Consider the following 18,507-nt stretch of genomic DNA (forward strand, 5'->3'; position numbering starts at 1 on the left):
AAAAATTATTTTAAAATTTGATTTTGAAAATTTTAAATATATGTTATGTGATTTTCAAAAATTATTTATGACACCCTATATTTTGGAAATCTGAATTATTTGTTTGAGATGATTTTAAATTTTGTGAGAATTATTTTATTTGGACCCTTAGTATGATTTACGGTATACCGAGTTAACCAGCTGTAGTGGTACAACAGCCATGTCATTGCGGCACCAGTGACATGACACTTCCGTGACAATGTGATTAGTCACGGCGTATCCTTCTGTTAGCTCTTGGGAGGACATTTTGCACATTTGATATTTGTTCAGGATACATGGGTGCACTCAGAGTTTGATTTGTGATTTGATTTATGGTGATTATAATGTGTTCCCTGCATATAGTAATACTATCTTTTTTGATGTAAATCAATAATTTTAGTATTGGAAAGTATCATAGTAGTAGTACTAGTACTAAGCTAAATTTGCAAATTTAAATATTCCTCTTTGAATCGGGTTCCTTTTAATTATCCCTTATGTAGTGTGAGTTTTCTTTGTGCATTCTGAAAAATGCTTGCGACTTAAAATCATCTTTTTTGTCTTCTTTAGCTTAGTGTAGGAGGATCCCTGGAAATTTGCAGCGCTCCCACACTAACGCTAATTTTATACCTATTATTTTACATATCAATTGTAACTACTTGCAGGCATCTTAAATTATATGTTGTATGTGCAAGTTAAACAAATGGTAATTGCTCTTTTATGCGAGTCTCAAATGAAATTGGCTGATGAGACTATTGAGATGCTTCTGGATGGTAAGGTTGGTAATGTTCCTTTACCTAATCTTAGATATTTTCCGTCCATTCATAGCCTTTAAAGAAGTTAGGCTCGTGAGCAAGCAACCCAAACATGTAATTTTTTGATAGAGCTACTGTTTGACCTCCTTGGTGATCTGTAATAGCTACACTGTTTATCTACTAAGTTTTTGTGATGTTATTGCAGCATGGTAGGGATCCTCTTATCCTTTGCTTTGTTGATTTTGATATTCCAGCATGTGTAGCGTCGGCTCTGAGGTGCTAGACAAGGTATGCAACATTTTTTCATTGACACTTTCAAATTTCAAGTTTTATGGTAATATATATATTTGACTATAGTATATATGTTCAGTAATATTCTTTCCCACACTTTGTATTAGGTCTATTTAAAATGAGTTTAAATGTAGTGATGAAGTAGTTTTTTTGCTCTAGGATGGAAATCACTGTTCTCTTTGTATTCTGTGTTATTTTGTAACTTAAGTATGCAACTACAAATTCTGTAAAACATAAGGGTTGAAGGGATCAAGGTAAGCATAACCTACTGCGTAAATAAAACGTACCCTAAATAACCTTAAGTTGCTAATCTATCATCCCTATGGTAAGTCAAATTTGTAGAGTTAATTATTGTAGATGACTTTCTTCATGTAAATTCTACTTGCTTCACTAGTAGCCAAACAAATTTAAAGCTTTCTGTGTCAAGTTTTGGAAAGTTCAACTTCCCCAATACACAGACCACATAGCTCCTACTCAATTGAAGACAATCTTTATAACATAAATGATCCAACAACTGCATTATGCTATAAGGAGCAAAATAGATATCTTAAAATTATGTCAATATTCTACATGTTGATGTTGGGATTGCAAGATGACACATTGTAGACGTGTCAATTCTTAAAATAAGATTTCAATATAAATTATCTGTAAAAAAAGCTTATACAATATGCTCAGCATTAGCAGCTTATGAAGAAAAGCACCTCAATGTTAGGAAAGTCGTGTTATAGTTGATAGTAATTAACCTGAACATTATGAATATGCATTGTATGTGTGTTTCTTTTAAGTGCAGTTGTTAAGGATAAATCAATATTTGTTTAAAAATGCATTGGATATAAATCTGAATTTCCTTTCAATCATTTGCAGATCAAAGATATAGCAGTGAAACTTTCTGGTGCTTATAAGCAATGCAAGCGCTGCACAGGCTCCCCTACATTGAAGAAAGGGCAGAGAGGTTACCCTGAATTTGATACCAGTTCAGGAGTACCATACCCCAATGTGCAACCAGAAAGCTCAAGCTCCACTCTTGCTTGGGATTTTACAAGAACCGGAAACCATCAAGCCAATAGAGTTGACTCAGGGTTTGCTAGGCCTAGAAGATCAGCTAATGTATCTACTCAGTCTGCTGAAGTATCTGTCAAGAATAAAGACGAACCTGGAGAATGGATGTCAAGGGTAAGGTAATTGTTAGTCCTTGTATGTTGAACTATGTTTTAAATGTATCCTAGTATTTTTAAAAATTATAAAAAAATTGATTTATCTCAAAATATGAATATGAACTTCAGATTCCAGTCTGAATTTTTACTATGAATTGAAGAAATTGTCACAATGCAGGTGTACTTTAAGTAAAAGATCTAAATTTGAATATGAACCGCTTTTCATTTTAAGTTGATTTTTACGGGTATGTATATTAACAAATGGTGTTTTAGGGATGATTTTTAATTTATGTACATTAACAAATGGTATTTCTTATTTGTTTAATGTTTGGATTGAGACGCAGTTTAGACAAAGTGGGAAGAAAAAGCTAAGGTGGGTTTATAGTTGAGGTCAAGGAGAAGGTTAAGCAAGTCCAAACTTAAATGGATGATCATATGAACAAGGCCAGCAAGCCCAAAATCACAATCTATATTATTGTCTATTTTGACCATTTTAGAATATTATATTTGTCGTAGTTTTGACATGTGATTGTTTATTGAAGTAGTTTAACATAGTTGGTTTGGATGTTTGCACGTTATTTAGCGGTTGGTTTGAATTGTTGTGTAATGATCAGGTATTTTACTATTTTGGGATTGCAAATATTCAAATAGTGTATTTTTAATTTTTTCAGGATAAAGTTTTACATTAGTTTAATCAAGTGTTATAATAGGCTGTGTAAATGTTTCAGTAGCTACAAATTTTATCTTTGATATTAAAGTGTCCCTAGGCACAAAAAATGAAACCAAAAAGTGGGGCCCACATGCCATGTAAGCACTATAAGGCCATGTGCCATGTAAGCACTATAGGCCCATATATCACATCACCAAGCCACGTTAGCATGTTATGTCATCACCATGCCACATCAGCAAAGCGTGGGACCCAATGTGGGTCCCACTTTATTAAAATAATTTTAACACTCTAAGATATCCTATATTTATGTTACAATAGGCCTGTTTTATGTTACCGTAGGGTTCTAGGGTAACATAAACTTGCATGTTACGGTAGATGATAAATATATTAACTTAGGTATCCTAAAGAATCAGCGAAAAAACTAACATAAATTTTATGTTACCTTAGGTTATTTTTGGCCTTTGGTAACAATTAGGGGTCCTATTGTAAAAAAAAATTGTTACAAAATACCATTTTTGGTGTAGTATTGACACAAAAGATATCCCTTTGGTGAGCTAGCAACTTTAATTCCCAATGTTAGGTCACACACACACTGTAGAGGGGGTAAATACAGTGTATAGTACACTCAAATCGAACTTTAAGAATTTAAGTAACAGAAAACAAACTTTATTGAAACAATAAACTCTGTTACAGTATGGAACTGTTACCTCTCAGTGATGAACAAATATCACGAGAGCTGCTAGGGTTACAATGAATAATCTTTTCTAATAATGATAACACTTATAGTGTAAACCCTATGTCTGTGTTTATATACTACACAGTTACAAGATAATCGCTAATTGATATGGAATATAATTCTGCTTCCTAAAATATATCAATCAGATATCTTTTATTCCAAGTATTCCATTCTTCACGGAATTCCTTCTTCATGCATATCTCTTCTTATGTTTATCTCAATCTTCTTTCCTTTAATCAGCTACTATCCTTATCTGATTGTCCTTCAGCACTTAAGTTCTGATATCTATCTTCTGATGATTATCTCCTGATAATATAAGTACTGATATCCTTAAGTCCTGACTTCCAGTATAAGTACTGATCAACAGTTAAGTACTGATTTATCCTGTTCACGTAAGATCTGAAAGCTAAACATAAAACATATTAGCCATGACATTATCAAATATATCTAACAATCTCCCCCAACTTGTAAATTAACAAAATATACAAGTTTAACATATATTTGATGATGTCAAAAACATTAAGTACAAATGCATGAGAAATAGACTAGATAACTACAACTTACAGTCCTTAAAGTTTTTACCAATTTCAACTTCTGATAACAACTTCAATCTGTATAAATATCAGAATTTAAGTAGTTGTAGATCTTTGACTTGGCTTCTTCATTTTCTGATCTCTCTGATGTCAGGAGTTGTTCTGAGATAGTTCTTCAACAAACATTTCTCAGCATATCTTAGTTCATCAATCATTCTCCTTTTAACACCTTTAAGCTCTGCATTATCTTCACCAGTTTGAAAGATTGCAGCTCTGAGATCATTAATCTTTGCTTTTCTTAACTCCTGATCCAGTCTTATGACATAAGCTTTTTCTGACTCAAGATTGAATTCAAGTCCCTTAATACCAAGATACGCTCTGATCTGTGCAGTATTAGGCTTCATATCAACAATATCACCATTGTGATCTCTGTACTTTGGAACATATATGCTGTCAGACTTAACAGAATAAAGCCTTTTCTGTCTCTGAATCTGTTCTTTTAAGTAGTTTGCAGCAGTCTCTGTTATTCTGTCATCCACTTGAAGTAAGAAAAGTACATGCTCCAATTCTTCAAAATACTTCAAAGGAATGGCATTTTGTCTTATATGATAAACCCTACCATCTGTCATGAAATACAACATGATGTATTCTTTCAAGTAGGTATGGTAAACCATCTGTACAGATTCCAGTTGATTCAATCTCTCAGGAGTTGCTCCAATACCTGGTTCACTCAAGGAAGTTGGATCATTGGTAGTGTTGTGTATTCTTCTTTCATCAGCACTTCCCAATCCAGTTTTATCACTAGCTTCCTTTCCAGTAACTACTCTTGCTTCAAAACCACTTGCAGTAGTCTTCAAAGATTAAGTCTGTTTTGCTTTAGTGAATCCTGGTAGGAGTGTCTTTGATCTATTTTCTGATATCAAGTTAACTTGAGCACTGTCAGAGGTTACTTGCTTCTTCTGAATATCAGAACTTACAATTTCTTGACTCTGAACAACTTGAGCCATGTCAGAGGTTGTTTTAAGAACTTTTCTTGTAATCAGAGCAAGATCATCTTTTCCATCAGTAATTTCTTCTTCCTCAGGAGGTACATAAGGCTTGATAGGTTCACCAACCTTTTCTTTACCCTTGGATCTTGGATCTATCTGTGGTTGTGATCTAGCCAAAGTTGCTTCAGTATGTGTCCTTTCTTTGATCACAATGCCTTTAGGTTTTGGAAGTAACTTTTTACCAGAAGCTTCAGATTTAGATGTGACTTTCTCTGATTTAAGTCTGGCTTCTTCTTCCTTTAAACTTTCCAAGTCCATCCCTGGATTTTCTTGAAGAAATAACTGTCTTGACATTTCCTCATCAAGATCTAGAAGTTCATCAGAACTTATCCTTTTACTAGCAGCAGAACTTATTCTTTTCCCAGTATCAAAACTTGTTCTGTGACTAGATTGTCTTGATGTAAACCTTCTACCTTGACTATGACCACTACCCATTCCAGAGGTTCCTTGGTCATCTTTTCCATCATCCTTTCCTTGCAGTGTCTTGTTGGTTGTGCATTTGGACTTAATTACCTTCTCCCCCTTTTTGGCATCAGCAGGTAATAAAATAGAGAGAAGTAGTTCCACTGAGGTTTGGATTTCAGTAAGTTGCGATTGCTGAGAAGCTTGATTTGTCAGAATTTGATCAATCTGAGCTTGTTGTTTCTCTTGAGTTTTCTGAATATAAGCAACCCTGTCAATGGTAGGTTGGAAGAACTTTTTCTTATCAATTGTCCAAACTTGTTCCTGTTTGATAAAGTTCTCCTGAATCTTGTGTAGCTCGGCATGAGTATTGGAATGAAGACCTTGTAGATGTTTAGTACTCAATGCAGTGACTCTAAGCTGGGTTTTAAAATCATCAGAATTTAACATTTCATCAGCTTTAGTCAGGTGCTCAGCAAGATGTAAAGCATTTGGAACACATGAAACTGAGTTCCATTCCTTAGTCCACTCCTGACCTGCAGGAGTTTCACTCCAAGGCACTGGTGCATCCCTGATAACAAACTCCTTTACCAGTTCAGACTTAGGAAGAGTCGGTGGAGGAGTATGTCCTGAAGGACCTGCTTCATCAGCATCTACAGTTGTAGCAGCTTCACCAGTATCTCCAACATTTGCAGCATCAGAACTTAAAGAATCAGTATCTTCTGATAAGACAACAGTGTGAGTAGCAATGGAGGCTTCAGCATCCTCTAATTGCTGATCTGAGACTAAGTTCTGATCAACAGCCATATCCTGATGCTCACCTAAAATCTGATCATCAACATCTTGATGCAGAGAAGGTGTTGTTGATAACTCTGGAGTTTGAACAGCATCAGTAACAGGTGTTGTGGAAGGATTATTTGCTGTTGGAGCTTCTAAGAAAAGAATTGCAGGCACAACCAAGTTCTGAATATCAATTTCAGCACTTGTGCCTGGATCAACAAGAGACACAGATGGGGAGTTAGCCTTGTCAGATACAGCTTCCTGAGATGGAGTGGATGGAGAAGAAGTGACTGGAGCAAATTCCTTGCCTTGTGAGATCAGAGATTCCTGATCCCCTTCCTTAGCTGCTTCCTCCTCATCATCTGAAACTGGCCTTTGTGCCCTCTGTTTCTTGTACTTCCTTGTTGATTTGGATTCCTTGGGAGTTTCAGGAATTATCATACGTCTAAGCCTCTTGAGAAGCCTAGAACCCCCAATTTCAGAATCCTTCTGAGAAGTTGCTTTCTCAGCTTCAATCACCACAGGTTCTGAAGAAGGAATCTGTTCCTCAGAATCTGATTCATCTCTCAAAGTAAATCTCCACCTCTTTTGAGGTGTTTGATGAACAGTTTTTGTTCTCTTTGGCTTAGAGGATGGAGACTTCACAGTAGGTGCTGAAGAAGAAGGTTGAGCAGTCTGTGAAGTGGAGAGATAGGATTTGAGATAAGTTCTGAGGGTAGGTTGAGTAGAATGAGAGGTAGGTACTGAGGTTGATGGATTTTGGTTATGGTGAGTTGGTTGAACATTTGAGTAAACAGATTTGTAAGTAGCAGGATCAGCATTTACCAGAATCTGTTTCACAGACTGAGGAATCTGTAGTTGTCTCACCATTGATTTCTTTGTGTCAGCATTTATCAGGTCGTTAAAGTACCTTTTTGCAACCTTAAAAGGTGGGGTTTGAGTGCTGACTAAATGAGGTTCATCAGTACAGTAAGTGTAAATAAGTTGACAGAATCTAGCAAAATAAACAACATCTCGATCCTCTGTCATCCTATTCCCAATAAAACCAATTATTCCAGTTGAAAAATCAAAATGAGTTTGATGGATAATAGCATACCTTATATGCTGACTCAGAATTGGGATAGCATCAAAATTTGAACATTTGTTCCCAAAGGCTTTGGTGATGCAATCAAAGAAGAAACTCCATTCTCTTCTGATATTAGCCCGTTTCAACTGTCCAAGTTTCGTCAAACTCTTTTCATATCCCAATTCAGCCATTAACTCCCGAAGGGCTGAGTCCTCTGGAACTGAGAAAGTACAATCCTCTGGAAGATGTAAAGCCCTGCGTACTGTACCAGGAGTGACTACAAAAGATGAATCACCCACTTGGAAGATAATACTGGGAGTTCCACGGTTACCACCATCATCAAAAATGCCAGTCCTCCAGAACCTCAGAACTTGTTGACTTGAAAATAATTCAGGCTGAGTTAAGGCGTACCCAACCTTGTAAGTCATATGTCATAGCCTATTTGTATATTCGAGGATTCAACTCAACTCAAATAAGAATGTAATAAGTAAATAGTGGATCGACCGTCAGAGAGATCTCGCAAAGTAATATCTGTCAAAGGATTCAGAAACAAGGTTCATCTACAGACTTGAGGAGGTAATTCACTGGAAGAAGTTCAAGAAGTTGATCATGCCTCAGTGATATAAATCAAGATCGTGAATTTAATCAAGTGACAGAGATCTCGTCAGAGTATCATTAATTACAAGGATTTAATCTGAAGAAAATCAAAGCGTCAAAGTCAAGACATGAAGAAACGTCACGGAAGTTAGTCACTCATGAACCAGACAGTACATCGAGTGTCAACGTTGAAGTGGTGGAATTGATTCATAATTTTCAGTGATTTTCAGAAGATTTGCAGAAGGATGGGTGCTGTTGAAGACTAGAATTAATTCTCTATTAATTAATTAAGTCATCTAATTTAATTAAGAAAATAAATTATATCTGCGAAGAATAATTTATTTATTAATTGAATTAATTGATTAATTAATTCTGAATTAATTTTAGGAATTTTCAGAATTTAAATTGGATTAAAATCTGCATTAAATCAGCAAGACAATTGAAAATGAACTAGCATGACAATCAGGATTGTCATACCGATTGTCATGCTAGGCCATTTTCAATAGTCTCACCGAAAGTTACACTAGGAGAAGGATTGTCTTGATAGTTCATTCTGATTGTCTTGCTAGTTCATTCTGATTGTCATGCTAGCACATTCAGATTGTCTTGCTAGTTCAATCCATTGTCCTACCGAAAATCTTGCCAGCTATAGGATTGTCATGCCAATTCAATTCTATTCGGTTGTTGATTAAAAAGAAGCAGAGAGTCATTCAACTCAATCATCCATCCAACAGACTGAAAAAAAATACAAGAACAAAAGAAAAAGAAGCAGAACAATATTACATTCTTCTCTGCAAACTTCAAGATCAATTTCTAGATTGTAAAGTTAAATCCAATCAACTAGAAATCTTTATCTTGTTCTTGTGTAACAATCTAGCGAATCAAAATCCCTAGAACTTAATCTCAAATCGCGTTTAGCATTTGATTCTAATTATTGCAAAAATAGAAAAAGTTCATGTCGAATTTATTCTAGATTTGTGATAATTGATTTGAGATTAATACCTTGTAATCGATACAGTTGTTGTAACACCTTTCAAGTTTAATAATATTTTTATTTAACTTGAATTTTGTTTCACATTTTTTCTTCCACATTTATTCGATTATTTGGTACTGTTTGTATTCAACCCCCCCTTCTACAAACACATTGGGACCTAACAATTGGTATCAGAGCCTTCTGATTAACGAACACATCAAGATCCTAGACTTTTGTGATTTTTCAACTCCTTGAATTTTTATTTATTCAAAAATTCATAATGACTTCACATAAAGTTGGAACCGTTAAAATTCCACAATTTGATAAAGAGAATTATATCATGTGGAAGAAGAAGATGCTATTATTTTTACAAGTTGCAAATCCCAAATATTCAAACTTGTTAAAGAAGGGTATAAAAACTCCGATGGTTATTGAACCGGAGGTAATAATAGATGGTGTGGTGACTACTGAAGCTAGAACCTATCCAAAAGAGCCTGAAGATTTTACTCCTGCTGAGAAGGAAGAAGCCTCCTTGGATGCCAGCCTTCAATTAATATTAATTGATTCCCTTGATCCCTTGATGAACAGACATGTGATGAACTGTAAAAATTCCAAACACATGTGGGAAACTATTGAGGTGATTAATGAAGGCACAGAGGAAGTTAGGGAGAACAAGTTGGAAATCCTAACCTCTGAATATGAACATTTCAAATCAAATCCAGGAGAAGGAATTACTGAAGTGTTTGAGAGGTACAATGCGTTGATCAACAACCTGAACATCAATGGAAAGTATTATTCAATCAGGGAGGTCAACAAAAAGTTCCTTTTAACACTGCCAGCTCATCTTGAACATAGAATCACTGCCATTAGAGAAGCTAGAGATCTGAGTGAGATTTCTTTGGACAGGCTCTATGGAGTGTTAAAAACCTATGAGTTGGAGCAGATTCAACAGAAGGAAGTCTACGGGAAGGATAGAATGGTCAGCACATCTACTGCACTTGTAGCTGAAGGTCAACAACAACAACAATCTCAACAGTTAGAAAGAATGGTACAGTTGTCCAAGGGTGAGGAAAATGAGTTAGTAGCAGAATATGATCCTCCTACTACAAATCAATCAAGTGATGATTTTTATTCCTTGGAAGAGCTGGAGCAATTGGAAGATGAATCAATGGCCCAAATTGTCAAGAGATTCTCCCATGTCAGATTCAGGAGGAATCCCAAGCTTAAGTACAAGTCCAACTACAACAAATTCCAGAAAGGTGGATCTTCATCCTCTAACACCAGCAGTGGTGGGTACAAAACAGGGATGGTTGATCGAAGCACCATTAGATGCTATAACTGCAATGAGTTGGGACACTTTGCCACAGAATGTAGGAAGCCAAAGCAAGTAAGAAAGAACTCTGAAAGGGCTTATCTGGCAAAGGGAAGAAGCTGGGATGATACTGACAGTGAAGATGAAGATGAAGGAAATCTTGCTCTTATGGCTATTGATGGAAAAGCTTCATCGTCAAGAATAGAGGTAAAACTTTCTGATGCTGAAATGGTTTATCATCTAAGAGGTAACTTAGATTGTGCACGTCGTGATAATGAACTGTTAAGTTTACAGATCACAGACCTTGAGAAAGAGGTCAATGAATTAAGACTTGTGCACATTAATCAAGACAAATTAAAAGAACAGGTATCTTTTCTAGAGAATAGAGTTGACTGTTATAGAAAACTCGAAACTATTCTCAAAGACAAGATCACCGGTCTTGAGACTAAGGTTAGAGCCTACTTCAATTCTTGTTCGAAGGCTAAAGAGTTCTACAGTAAGCAAGCTGTTAATCAAACATCTGGAATAGGTTATGATTACAATGCTGCTATTGGAGAATTAGGCATAAACTCCCCTCCTCATGTATGTGCTAAAGGGAGGGAAGTACCACATGTGCTTAAGGGTGTTGAAGAACCCCTCTATAAAGCATCAATTGCTGAACCATTTGATGCGACCTCTTCTGTTATTCAAGAAGAAATACGTGATGAGGATCATGCTTATGAGAAGATTGTTTCCAAGTCAAGTGAGTCGAAAGTTCCAGTCAAAGTTGTGAAAGCAACTGAGACTAACTCAGACACACATGAGTTGGATAACAATAATGCCATGTCTACCATGCATAAATTGCCTGCTGTTAATCACTCTCATAAAGCATGTGGTGTTGCTAATTGTATGTCTTGTGCTTTTAATATGATGTATGCTTATTTTAATGGTAAGAATGTGTCTAATGATAAGACTACTCCTCGTCAGCATGTGAATAACAAGAAGCATGATAGGTCTAAGACTGCTAGTCCTTCTAAGGCTAGAAAGGAGACATTTGTGCCTAACCTTAAACAGAAATTTGTTAAGGTTGTTTACAAGGTCAAATGTTCAGTCATTGAGAAAGTTGAGACAATTAAAATTAAAAATGTTGTTTTGTCTGACAAAGGACAGTTCTACAAGTATGCCGGGCCCAACCAAGTTTGGGTTCCGAAGAAGGTCTAATCCATTTGAAGTGCAGGGCAGTATACAGGTGTAACCGGTAGTGTGGATTCTTGACAAGTGGATCATCAAGACATATGACCGGAGATAGAGCCCTGCTATCAAATGTGGATTGAGAAAGCTGGCCCCCTGGTTACCTTTGGAGATAACAGCAAAGGTTTATCTGAGGGATATGGCTGTTTGCAAGCTGGATATGTTATCAGTGAAATTTTGTATATTGTGCTAGGTTATTATCAGGAAGCAGTATTTAACATATAGCACCAGTGACGAGACTTGAGAATATTACGACATATCAGGCACCTGTTGCACATTACACTTGGAATTGGACTCTAGTAAGATGTGTACAAGTGTACTCCTGGTTGGTGAGTCAAAAGAGGAAGTCGATGCACCACAGTTCATGGACTTTACAGCTGCAGATCTATTGGACTATGTAATCTCTTCTTCACAATCTCACTTCAGGTTGGTATGAACTAGTGTACTGCTCAAGCAATCGTCAAGGACATGGTATGGCACTCTAACAGAAGTTACAATTTTATATGAATAAGTAGAGTCGTCATATTTATAACTATCTTATCACTAAGCACAATCATATTGTTTTATATGTGCAGTGGTATATTGATTATGCAACATAACAATTAGTATCTAAAGTACTTGACAAGTATCGGTCAATGATATGTTGTTAACATTATGTTGCAGATATTTGTAAGCTTTTGACATGAATGAGAATTACTTAGACTTTACCCTAAGTGATCAATGTTTTATCAAAAACTCATTCATATTGAAAAACAAAATCAAACTTCTTTCTACATTAGTGATTTCTTATTTCATGTAAAATCTTTTGAAATCACTGTTGTAAATCATTTTCTCTCTATTACCATATATTCTGTGTTACAGGTTCAGTCTCCAATGACTTTCTTTCATTGACAGTCATGAGGTTGAAAACCCACAACGTCTATCCCAGACTGTAAAGACAAACACAGAAACAGAACCAACCAACACTCTCTTACCACTAAATGTAGTATGAATGAGCGTGAGGGAGATAGTGCCTTAGTGCACCACATAAGGAAGGTTCTGTAGTCAACCCAGTAGCTCTGTCTCCTACATAGATGAGTAGTATTTAAACCGAGACAACTGCTAGCCCCCATACATCTTCTCAAAAAGATGTAATGGCTGAAAAGGCACAAAAACAGTTACTAGATTCATTCTCTCAACAGGGTGCGTCTATTGAATTTTGCCTGTCAGCCAAGGTATCCGATGTAGTGTCACCACTTCAAACATAAACAATTCTTGATGCACAAGAAGAGGTTACACACACAAAGGATGAGTTGACGGAAACAAGAGTTTCGACCATTTTAAGGTCAGATTCGATTGTTCAAGGTTCGTTAGTGGACCAATTGCCTTTACAGGTGTTAGGAGAGGATATTGATCCAAAAGCCATATGTCAGTGGTCAGTATCTACCTCCCCAGGCTTAAATCCCCTGGATGCATCTGCGGATAGTGGATCTGACATAGGTGCAGATCGGCAACTTGTTGACAATGATTCAGATATTACCTGATTAGTCACAAGGAAATGTCTTCACAGGCATTAGAAGGGAACTGTGATCTTTATGCTAAATTCTTTGGATCATTGTTTACCTTCCCAGAATTCAAATCTGGAACCCTAAAAGGGAAACTAGCAACTTGTAAATTATGACTCAGATTCATCTGACGAGTTTAACAAGGATGGGGATTTGTGAACTCCCATTGCACCACCTGTGACCTCCTTAAGGATGGCTAAGGTGATTTTCCTTGCAGGTATAGCTGATTTTTGGAGCTATGAGAGGAGTGATACACTTGTGAGAAAGAGTGTAAACACGAGTGGAGAGAAGAGTGAAACACATGTGAGGTACACTAAAACAGGATCACACACTCACAGTGAGGAAGAAAGAGAAACTACTTGTTATTTCTTTTCCAACCAAGTGAAATATGAGAACTCCTTCAGACGACGGCATACATTCCTTATTTAAGGGGGAGATAGAAGCTTAAGTAATAGTTTGGAGGATTCCTCAACTAAGGGGGAGAAATAGCAGGGAGGAAGAAAAAGATCCTAAAAATGTACACTACACCACACCATTGTTGTTTCTAACTACGGATCCTATTGTACGGGAGAGGTGGTAAACACAAGGTGATTTCCTAGTAAGGGAAGAAGCTGTTAGGGGAGTACCATTGGTTTTTATCTGCGGATCCTATTGTACGGGAGAGGTGGTAAAACGAAGGTGATCTTCTTTAATCAGTTGATTCTCATAGGGGGAGAAGCAAGAGATATGGGCTTCTCAACAGGAAATGTGGTTGTACAAATGAAGATGGAACTACTTGAAGATATGTTCAGTCTAGAGGAACATCTACTTGGAATCTGGAAAATGTTAAATCTAGTCCAGAACTTTTCTACTATTTACTTTGCATGTATGTTTATATCTTTTTCTTATTTGTTAGTTGAGTTATCCTCTAGGTATTTGTGTGTTATTGTCTAACAAACAAATAGGGGGAGATTGTAAGTCATATGTCATAGCCTATTTGTATATTCGAGGATTCAACTCAACTCAAATAAGAATGTAATAAGTAAATAGTGGATCGACCGTCAGAGAGATCTCGCAAAGTAATATCTGTCAAAGGATTGAGAAACAAGGTTCATCTACAGACTTGAGGAGGTAATTCACTGAAAGAAGTTCAAGAAGTTGATCATGCCTCAGTGATATAAATCAAGATCGTGGATTTAATCAAGTGACAGAGATCTCGTCAGAGTATCATTAATTACAAGGATTTAATCTGAAGAAAATCAAAGCGTCAAAGTCAAGACATGAAGAAACGTCATGGAAGTTAGTCACTCATGAACCAGACAGTACATCGAGTGTCAACGTTGAAGTGGTGGAATTGATTCATAATTTTCAGTGATTTTCAGAAGATTTGCAGAAGGATGGGTGCTGTTGAAGACTAGAATTAATTCTCTATTAATTAATTAAGTCATCTAATTTAATTAAGAAAATAAATTATATCTACGAAGAATAATTTATTTATTAATTGAATTAATTGATTAATTAATTCTGAATTAATTTTAGGAATTTTCAGAATTTAAATTGGATTAAAATCTGCATTAAATCAGCAAGACAATTGAAAATGAACTAGCATGACAATCAGGATTGTCATACCGATTGTCATGCTAGGCCATTTTCAATAGTCTCACCGAAAGTTACACTAGGAGAAGGATTGTCTTGCTAGTTCATTCTGATTGTCTTGCTAGTTCATTCTGATTGTCATGCTAGTTCATTCAGATTGTCTTGCTAGTTCAATCTATTGTCCTACCGAAAGTCTTGCCAGCTATAGGATTGTCATGCCAATTCAATTCTATTCGGTTGTTGATTAAAAAGAAGCAGAGAGTCATTCAACTCAATCATCCATCCAACAGACTGAAAAAAATACAAGAACAAAAGAAAAAGAAGCAGAACAATATTACATTCTTCTCTGCAAACTTCAAGATCAATTTCTAGATTGTAAAGTTAAATCCAATCAACTAGAAATCTTTATCTTGTTCTTGTGTAACAATCTAGCGGATCAAAATCCCTAGAACTTAATCTCAAATCGTGTTTAGCATTTGATTCTAATTATTGCAAAAATAGAAAAAGTTCATGTCGAATTTATTCTAGATTTGTGATAATTGATTTGAGATTAATACCTTGTAATCGATACAGTTGTTGTAATACCTTTCAAGTTTAATAATATTTTTATTTAACTTGAATTTTGTTTCACATTTTTTATTCCGCATTTATACGATTATTTGGTACTGTTTGTATTCAACCCCCCCTTCTACAAACACATTGGGACCTAACAAACCTCACTATGTGCAAGAAGATCTTGCACAAAGTGCAATTCAGATGGAGCTTCAGCATGATCAAGAATTGCAGCATAGTTGTTTGGAACAAACTTAGCTCCATCAATGATTAAATCCTTTGGTGCCATGTGAAAAAAATTGAGAATGAAGTATGCGTGATAGGTGTTTGATATAATATCTGTATGAAAACAACGGAAAAAGTAAAGTGAAGGAGAGTAAAAGTAAGAAGAGAGATAAAAGATGAAGAAATTAAAAAGATTACAGAAATCTTCTCTCTGCTGTACTTATAAAAAAATATTACCGTTGGACACCTGTCAGACATGCAGTAATAACGGATAGTTACTGGGCTCGAGAAAACATGAATGATTACTTACCCAGTTGCCTTGTTTCAAGGAAAAACCGTTCCATTAATCAAGAGAAACAGTTTTAATTCAAAATTTAAACCGTTAGCACTGATTGAATTTTTTTTCACTGCATCATTGATATTCTGAAAATACATCACATGAAAATGACCAAGATAAATTAAAGGAGTAAGTGCTGAAAATGAATCAGAACTTAATAAGAAACACAATATATATGGTCATCAGAACATCAATCAGGATTTATCAACACAAGATGAAATAACTCAGAGACAAAATCTTGAAGTAAAAACAACTTTCATTAATATATCAAGACAATACATTTATGAAATAGAATTACATCAGTACTTATACAAGATTTTCCCTAAGCTCCTAATCCTAACATCAACAGCTTTAGTCCTAACTAAGAAGCCTGACAAAGCTAATGATGAAGAAGAACAGGACGAAGACGAGATTAAGTCATCTTCCTCTTCCTATCTTCGACGAACAAGATGGCGAGTCGTATGATTCGCTCTTGCTGACGGATAGCTTCCCGCCTTTCCTCTTCCAATCGCTCCAGATGGCGATGGTAATCCATATAGAAGAATAGGAGGTGAGTTAGCACCTCCTGTGGGACAGAATCCCAGATCTCCTCAGGAATGGCTGTTACATGCCACTCCTGCTGCCAGTTGACACAACTTAGATCCATTGTGAAGGTTTGGTTGTTCAAAAACATGTTGTATCGAACCATTGTGTTTTTGATAGAAGAAGGAGGATAAGTGTGTGAGAAGAATGTGATGGAAAGACTGATGTGAAGTGGTTGCTTATATAGGCAAGAGAATGCCAAGAGACGCAAAGATATTTAATGCTGACAGGTAGAATTAATTCTACCTCGTCTCCCTATACTTTGAAAAAGAATAACAGTCATTGGAAAGAGGAAGCATGGTCTAGACTGCACAAGACACAAGAAACAATGGACTGTTCAAGTACAAATACCATTAATCCTAATCATAGTGACTATACCAGATAAGCCAAGTAAAGGATTAGACTGAGAAATCAGAACTTAGACCTATACCAGAACTTAACAGTCATCTAAACATAATTTCTTAACTCGAAAAAGGAATGCCCATCTTAGTAAATACTCATACAAGTTCTGAGTTATGGACGTCAGAACTTAATCATCAGAACGTGTAACTTAGAACTTGTCCTCAGAATTTGTGCAATAATGACACAATGACTGTTTATCTAAAATAACATAGACCACCACAGAAATTTTCATCATTCAGATGGAGTGATTAGTGTGTGCATTAAGCTAAAAACAGACAAAGAGTAAAGTCTGATTCACTTCAGTACATCTTAGAAATAAGGCATAACTAAAATTTTGCTAAAGATCTGTCATTGTCCTGAAACCTACTGAAGAATGAGTTTATGCTTGAGTCCACCTCAACTTTTTTGTGCTAATTTTATGCATCTTTTGAAATTCTATTTTACAGTGGCTTCTCAGTGTAAGTGAGTCACGACTGTTTATCAGAATTTATGCTATTTTCAGAGTATTTCTCCAGTAATCATAGAGTGTGAAAAGTCACCAAGAAAATATTTAGCTTTTCTGATGCATATTTACTTAATACCAGCAATGCACTTGGGTCGTCCCTTCCACATTTTTACTCTAGATCTCAAAGGAGTACCTGATTTTAATCTTTGATCTTTTTGCTTTTTCTTTTGATAAGAGAGGTCTATCAGCACTTAGTACATTCAGCAGTTTTACTAGTATCAGAACTTAACAGATGAGTAGCATTATTCTAATTTGTGACTTAGTAATAAGATATACAAAGTGAACTTAACTAAGCTCAGTTATCAGAATTTGCTAGTGTCATAAGATTTCCACTAAAATAATTACTTCTTCCATGGAATCATTTGTTTATTGAAGACTACTAGGTCAGTATCTAGCACAGTTATCCTCATAGGATTGAATAGGTACTAGAACAGACATATCACTTATCAGAGTTTAGAAACATATATCAGACAACAGTCAGTACTTAAAGACATTTATCAATTAAGCACAGAATACACAATGAGATTAATTCTGTAAATACTGAACATAAAGTCTGATAACACAAAACAAGTCTAAGCAGATTTAGAGAAAGAACCTGAAACCATTCCAAGTTCATTTACGAATCTTGTAAAAGTAGCTTCACATAATGGTTTTGTGAAGATATCTGCCAACTGTTGATCTGTGAGAACAAAATGCAATTCCACTGTACCTTCATCCACATGTTCCCTGATGAAGTGGTACCTGATGCTGATGTGCTTTGTCATTGAGTGTTGAACTGGATTACCTGTCATAGCAATAGCACTTTGATTATCACAGTAAATAGGGATTTTGAAATATGTTAACCCATAATCCAGTAACTGATTCTTCATCCAAAGAATCTGTGCACAACAGCTTCCTGCAGCAATATACTCTGCTTCTGCAGTTGATGTGGAAATTGACTTTTGTTTCTTGCTGTACCAAGAAACCAATCTGCCTCCAAGAAATTGGCAGCTTCCACTTGTGCTTTTCCTGTCAATTTTGCAACCTGCAAAATCTGCATCTGAGTAACCTATTAGTTTAAAATCTGATTCTCTAGGATACCATAATCCCAGAGCAGCTGTCCCTTTAAGATACTTAAAGATTCTTTTTACAGCTGTTAAGTCAGGTTCTCTTGGATCTGCTTGAAATCTTGCACAAAGACAGGTAGCATACATGATATCAGGTCTACTAGTAGTTAGATAGA

At 35.8% G+C, this 18,507-nt stretch overlaps 1 protein-coding gene across 2 annotated transcripts; it reads left to right on the forward strand.

Moving 5' to 3' along the window:
- The first annotated feature begins 451 nt into the window (after positions 1 to 451).
- Positions 452 to 2,870, forward strand: LOC141698342 (protein BREVIS RADIX-like). Of its 2 annotated transcripts, XM_074503028.1 has the most exons (4): positions 452 to 793; positions 976 to 1,058; positions 1,926 to 2,234; positions 2,560 to 2,870. In XM_074503028.1, exons 2-4 carry the CDS (start codon positions 1,026 to 1,028, stop codon positions 2,602 to 2,604), a joined length of 387 nt encoding a protein of 128 aa, XP_074359129.1. In that variant the 5' UTR covers positions 452 to 793; positions 976 to 1,025; the 3' UTR covers positions 2,605 to 2,870. The 2 variants fall into 2 exon arrangements, with proteins under 2 accessions (XP_074359129.1, XP_074359130.1); XM_074503029.1 differs by lacking the exon at positions 452 to 793 and having other exon boundaries at positions 816 to 1,058; positions 1,926 to 2,239.
- The last annotated feature ends 15,637 nt before the right edge of the window (positions 2,871 to 18,507 follow it).

The sequence above is a fragment of the Apium graveolens genome, chromosome 11 (assembly GCF_009905375.1).
Source record: "Apium graveolens cultivar Ventura chromosome 11, ASM990537v1, whole genome shotgun sequence".
NCBI lineage: Eukaryota > Viridiplantae > Streptophyta > Magnoliopsida > Apiales > Apiaceae > Apium > Apium graveolens.

What these genes read in the sequence shown, in the direction of transcription:
- LOC141698342 (XM_074503028.1), top strand. Translation starts at nt 1,026, where the DNA reads ATGTGTAGCGTCGGCTCTGAGGTGCTAGACAAG. An exon ending in GCTCTGAGGTGCTAGACAAG is followed by an intron (nt 1,059 to 1,925) that starts GTATGCAACATT and finishes AATCATTTGCAG; the next exon opens with ATCAAAGATATAGCAGTGAA. An exon ending in CTGGAGAATGGATGTCAAGG is followed by an intron (nt 2,235 to 2,559) that starts GTAAGGTAATTG and finishes ATTGAGACGCAG; the next exon opens with TTTAGACAAAGTGGGAAGAA.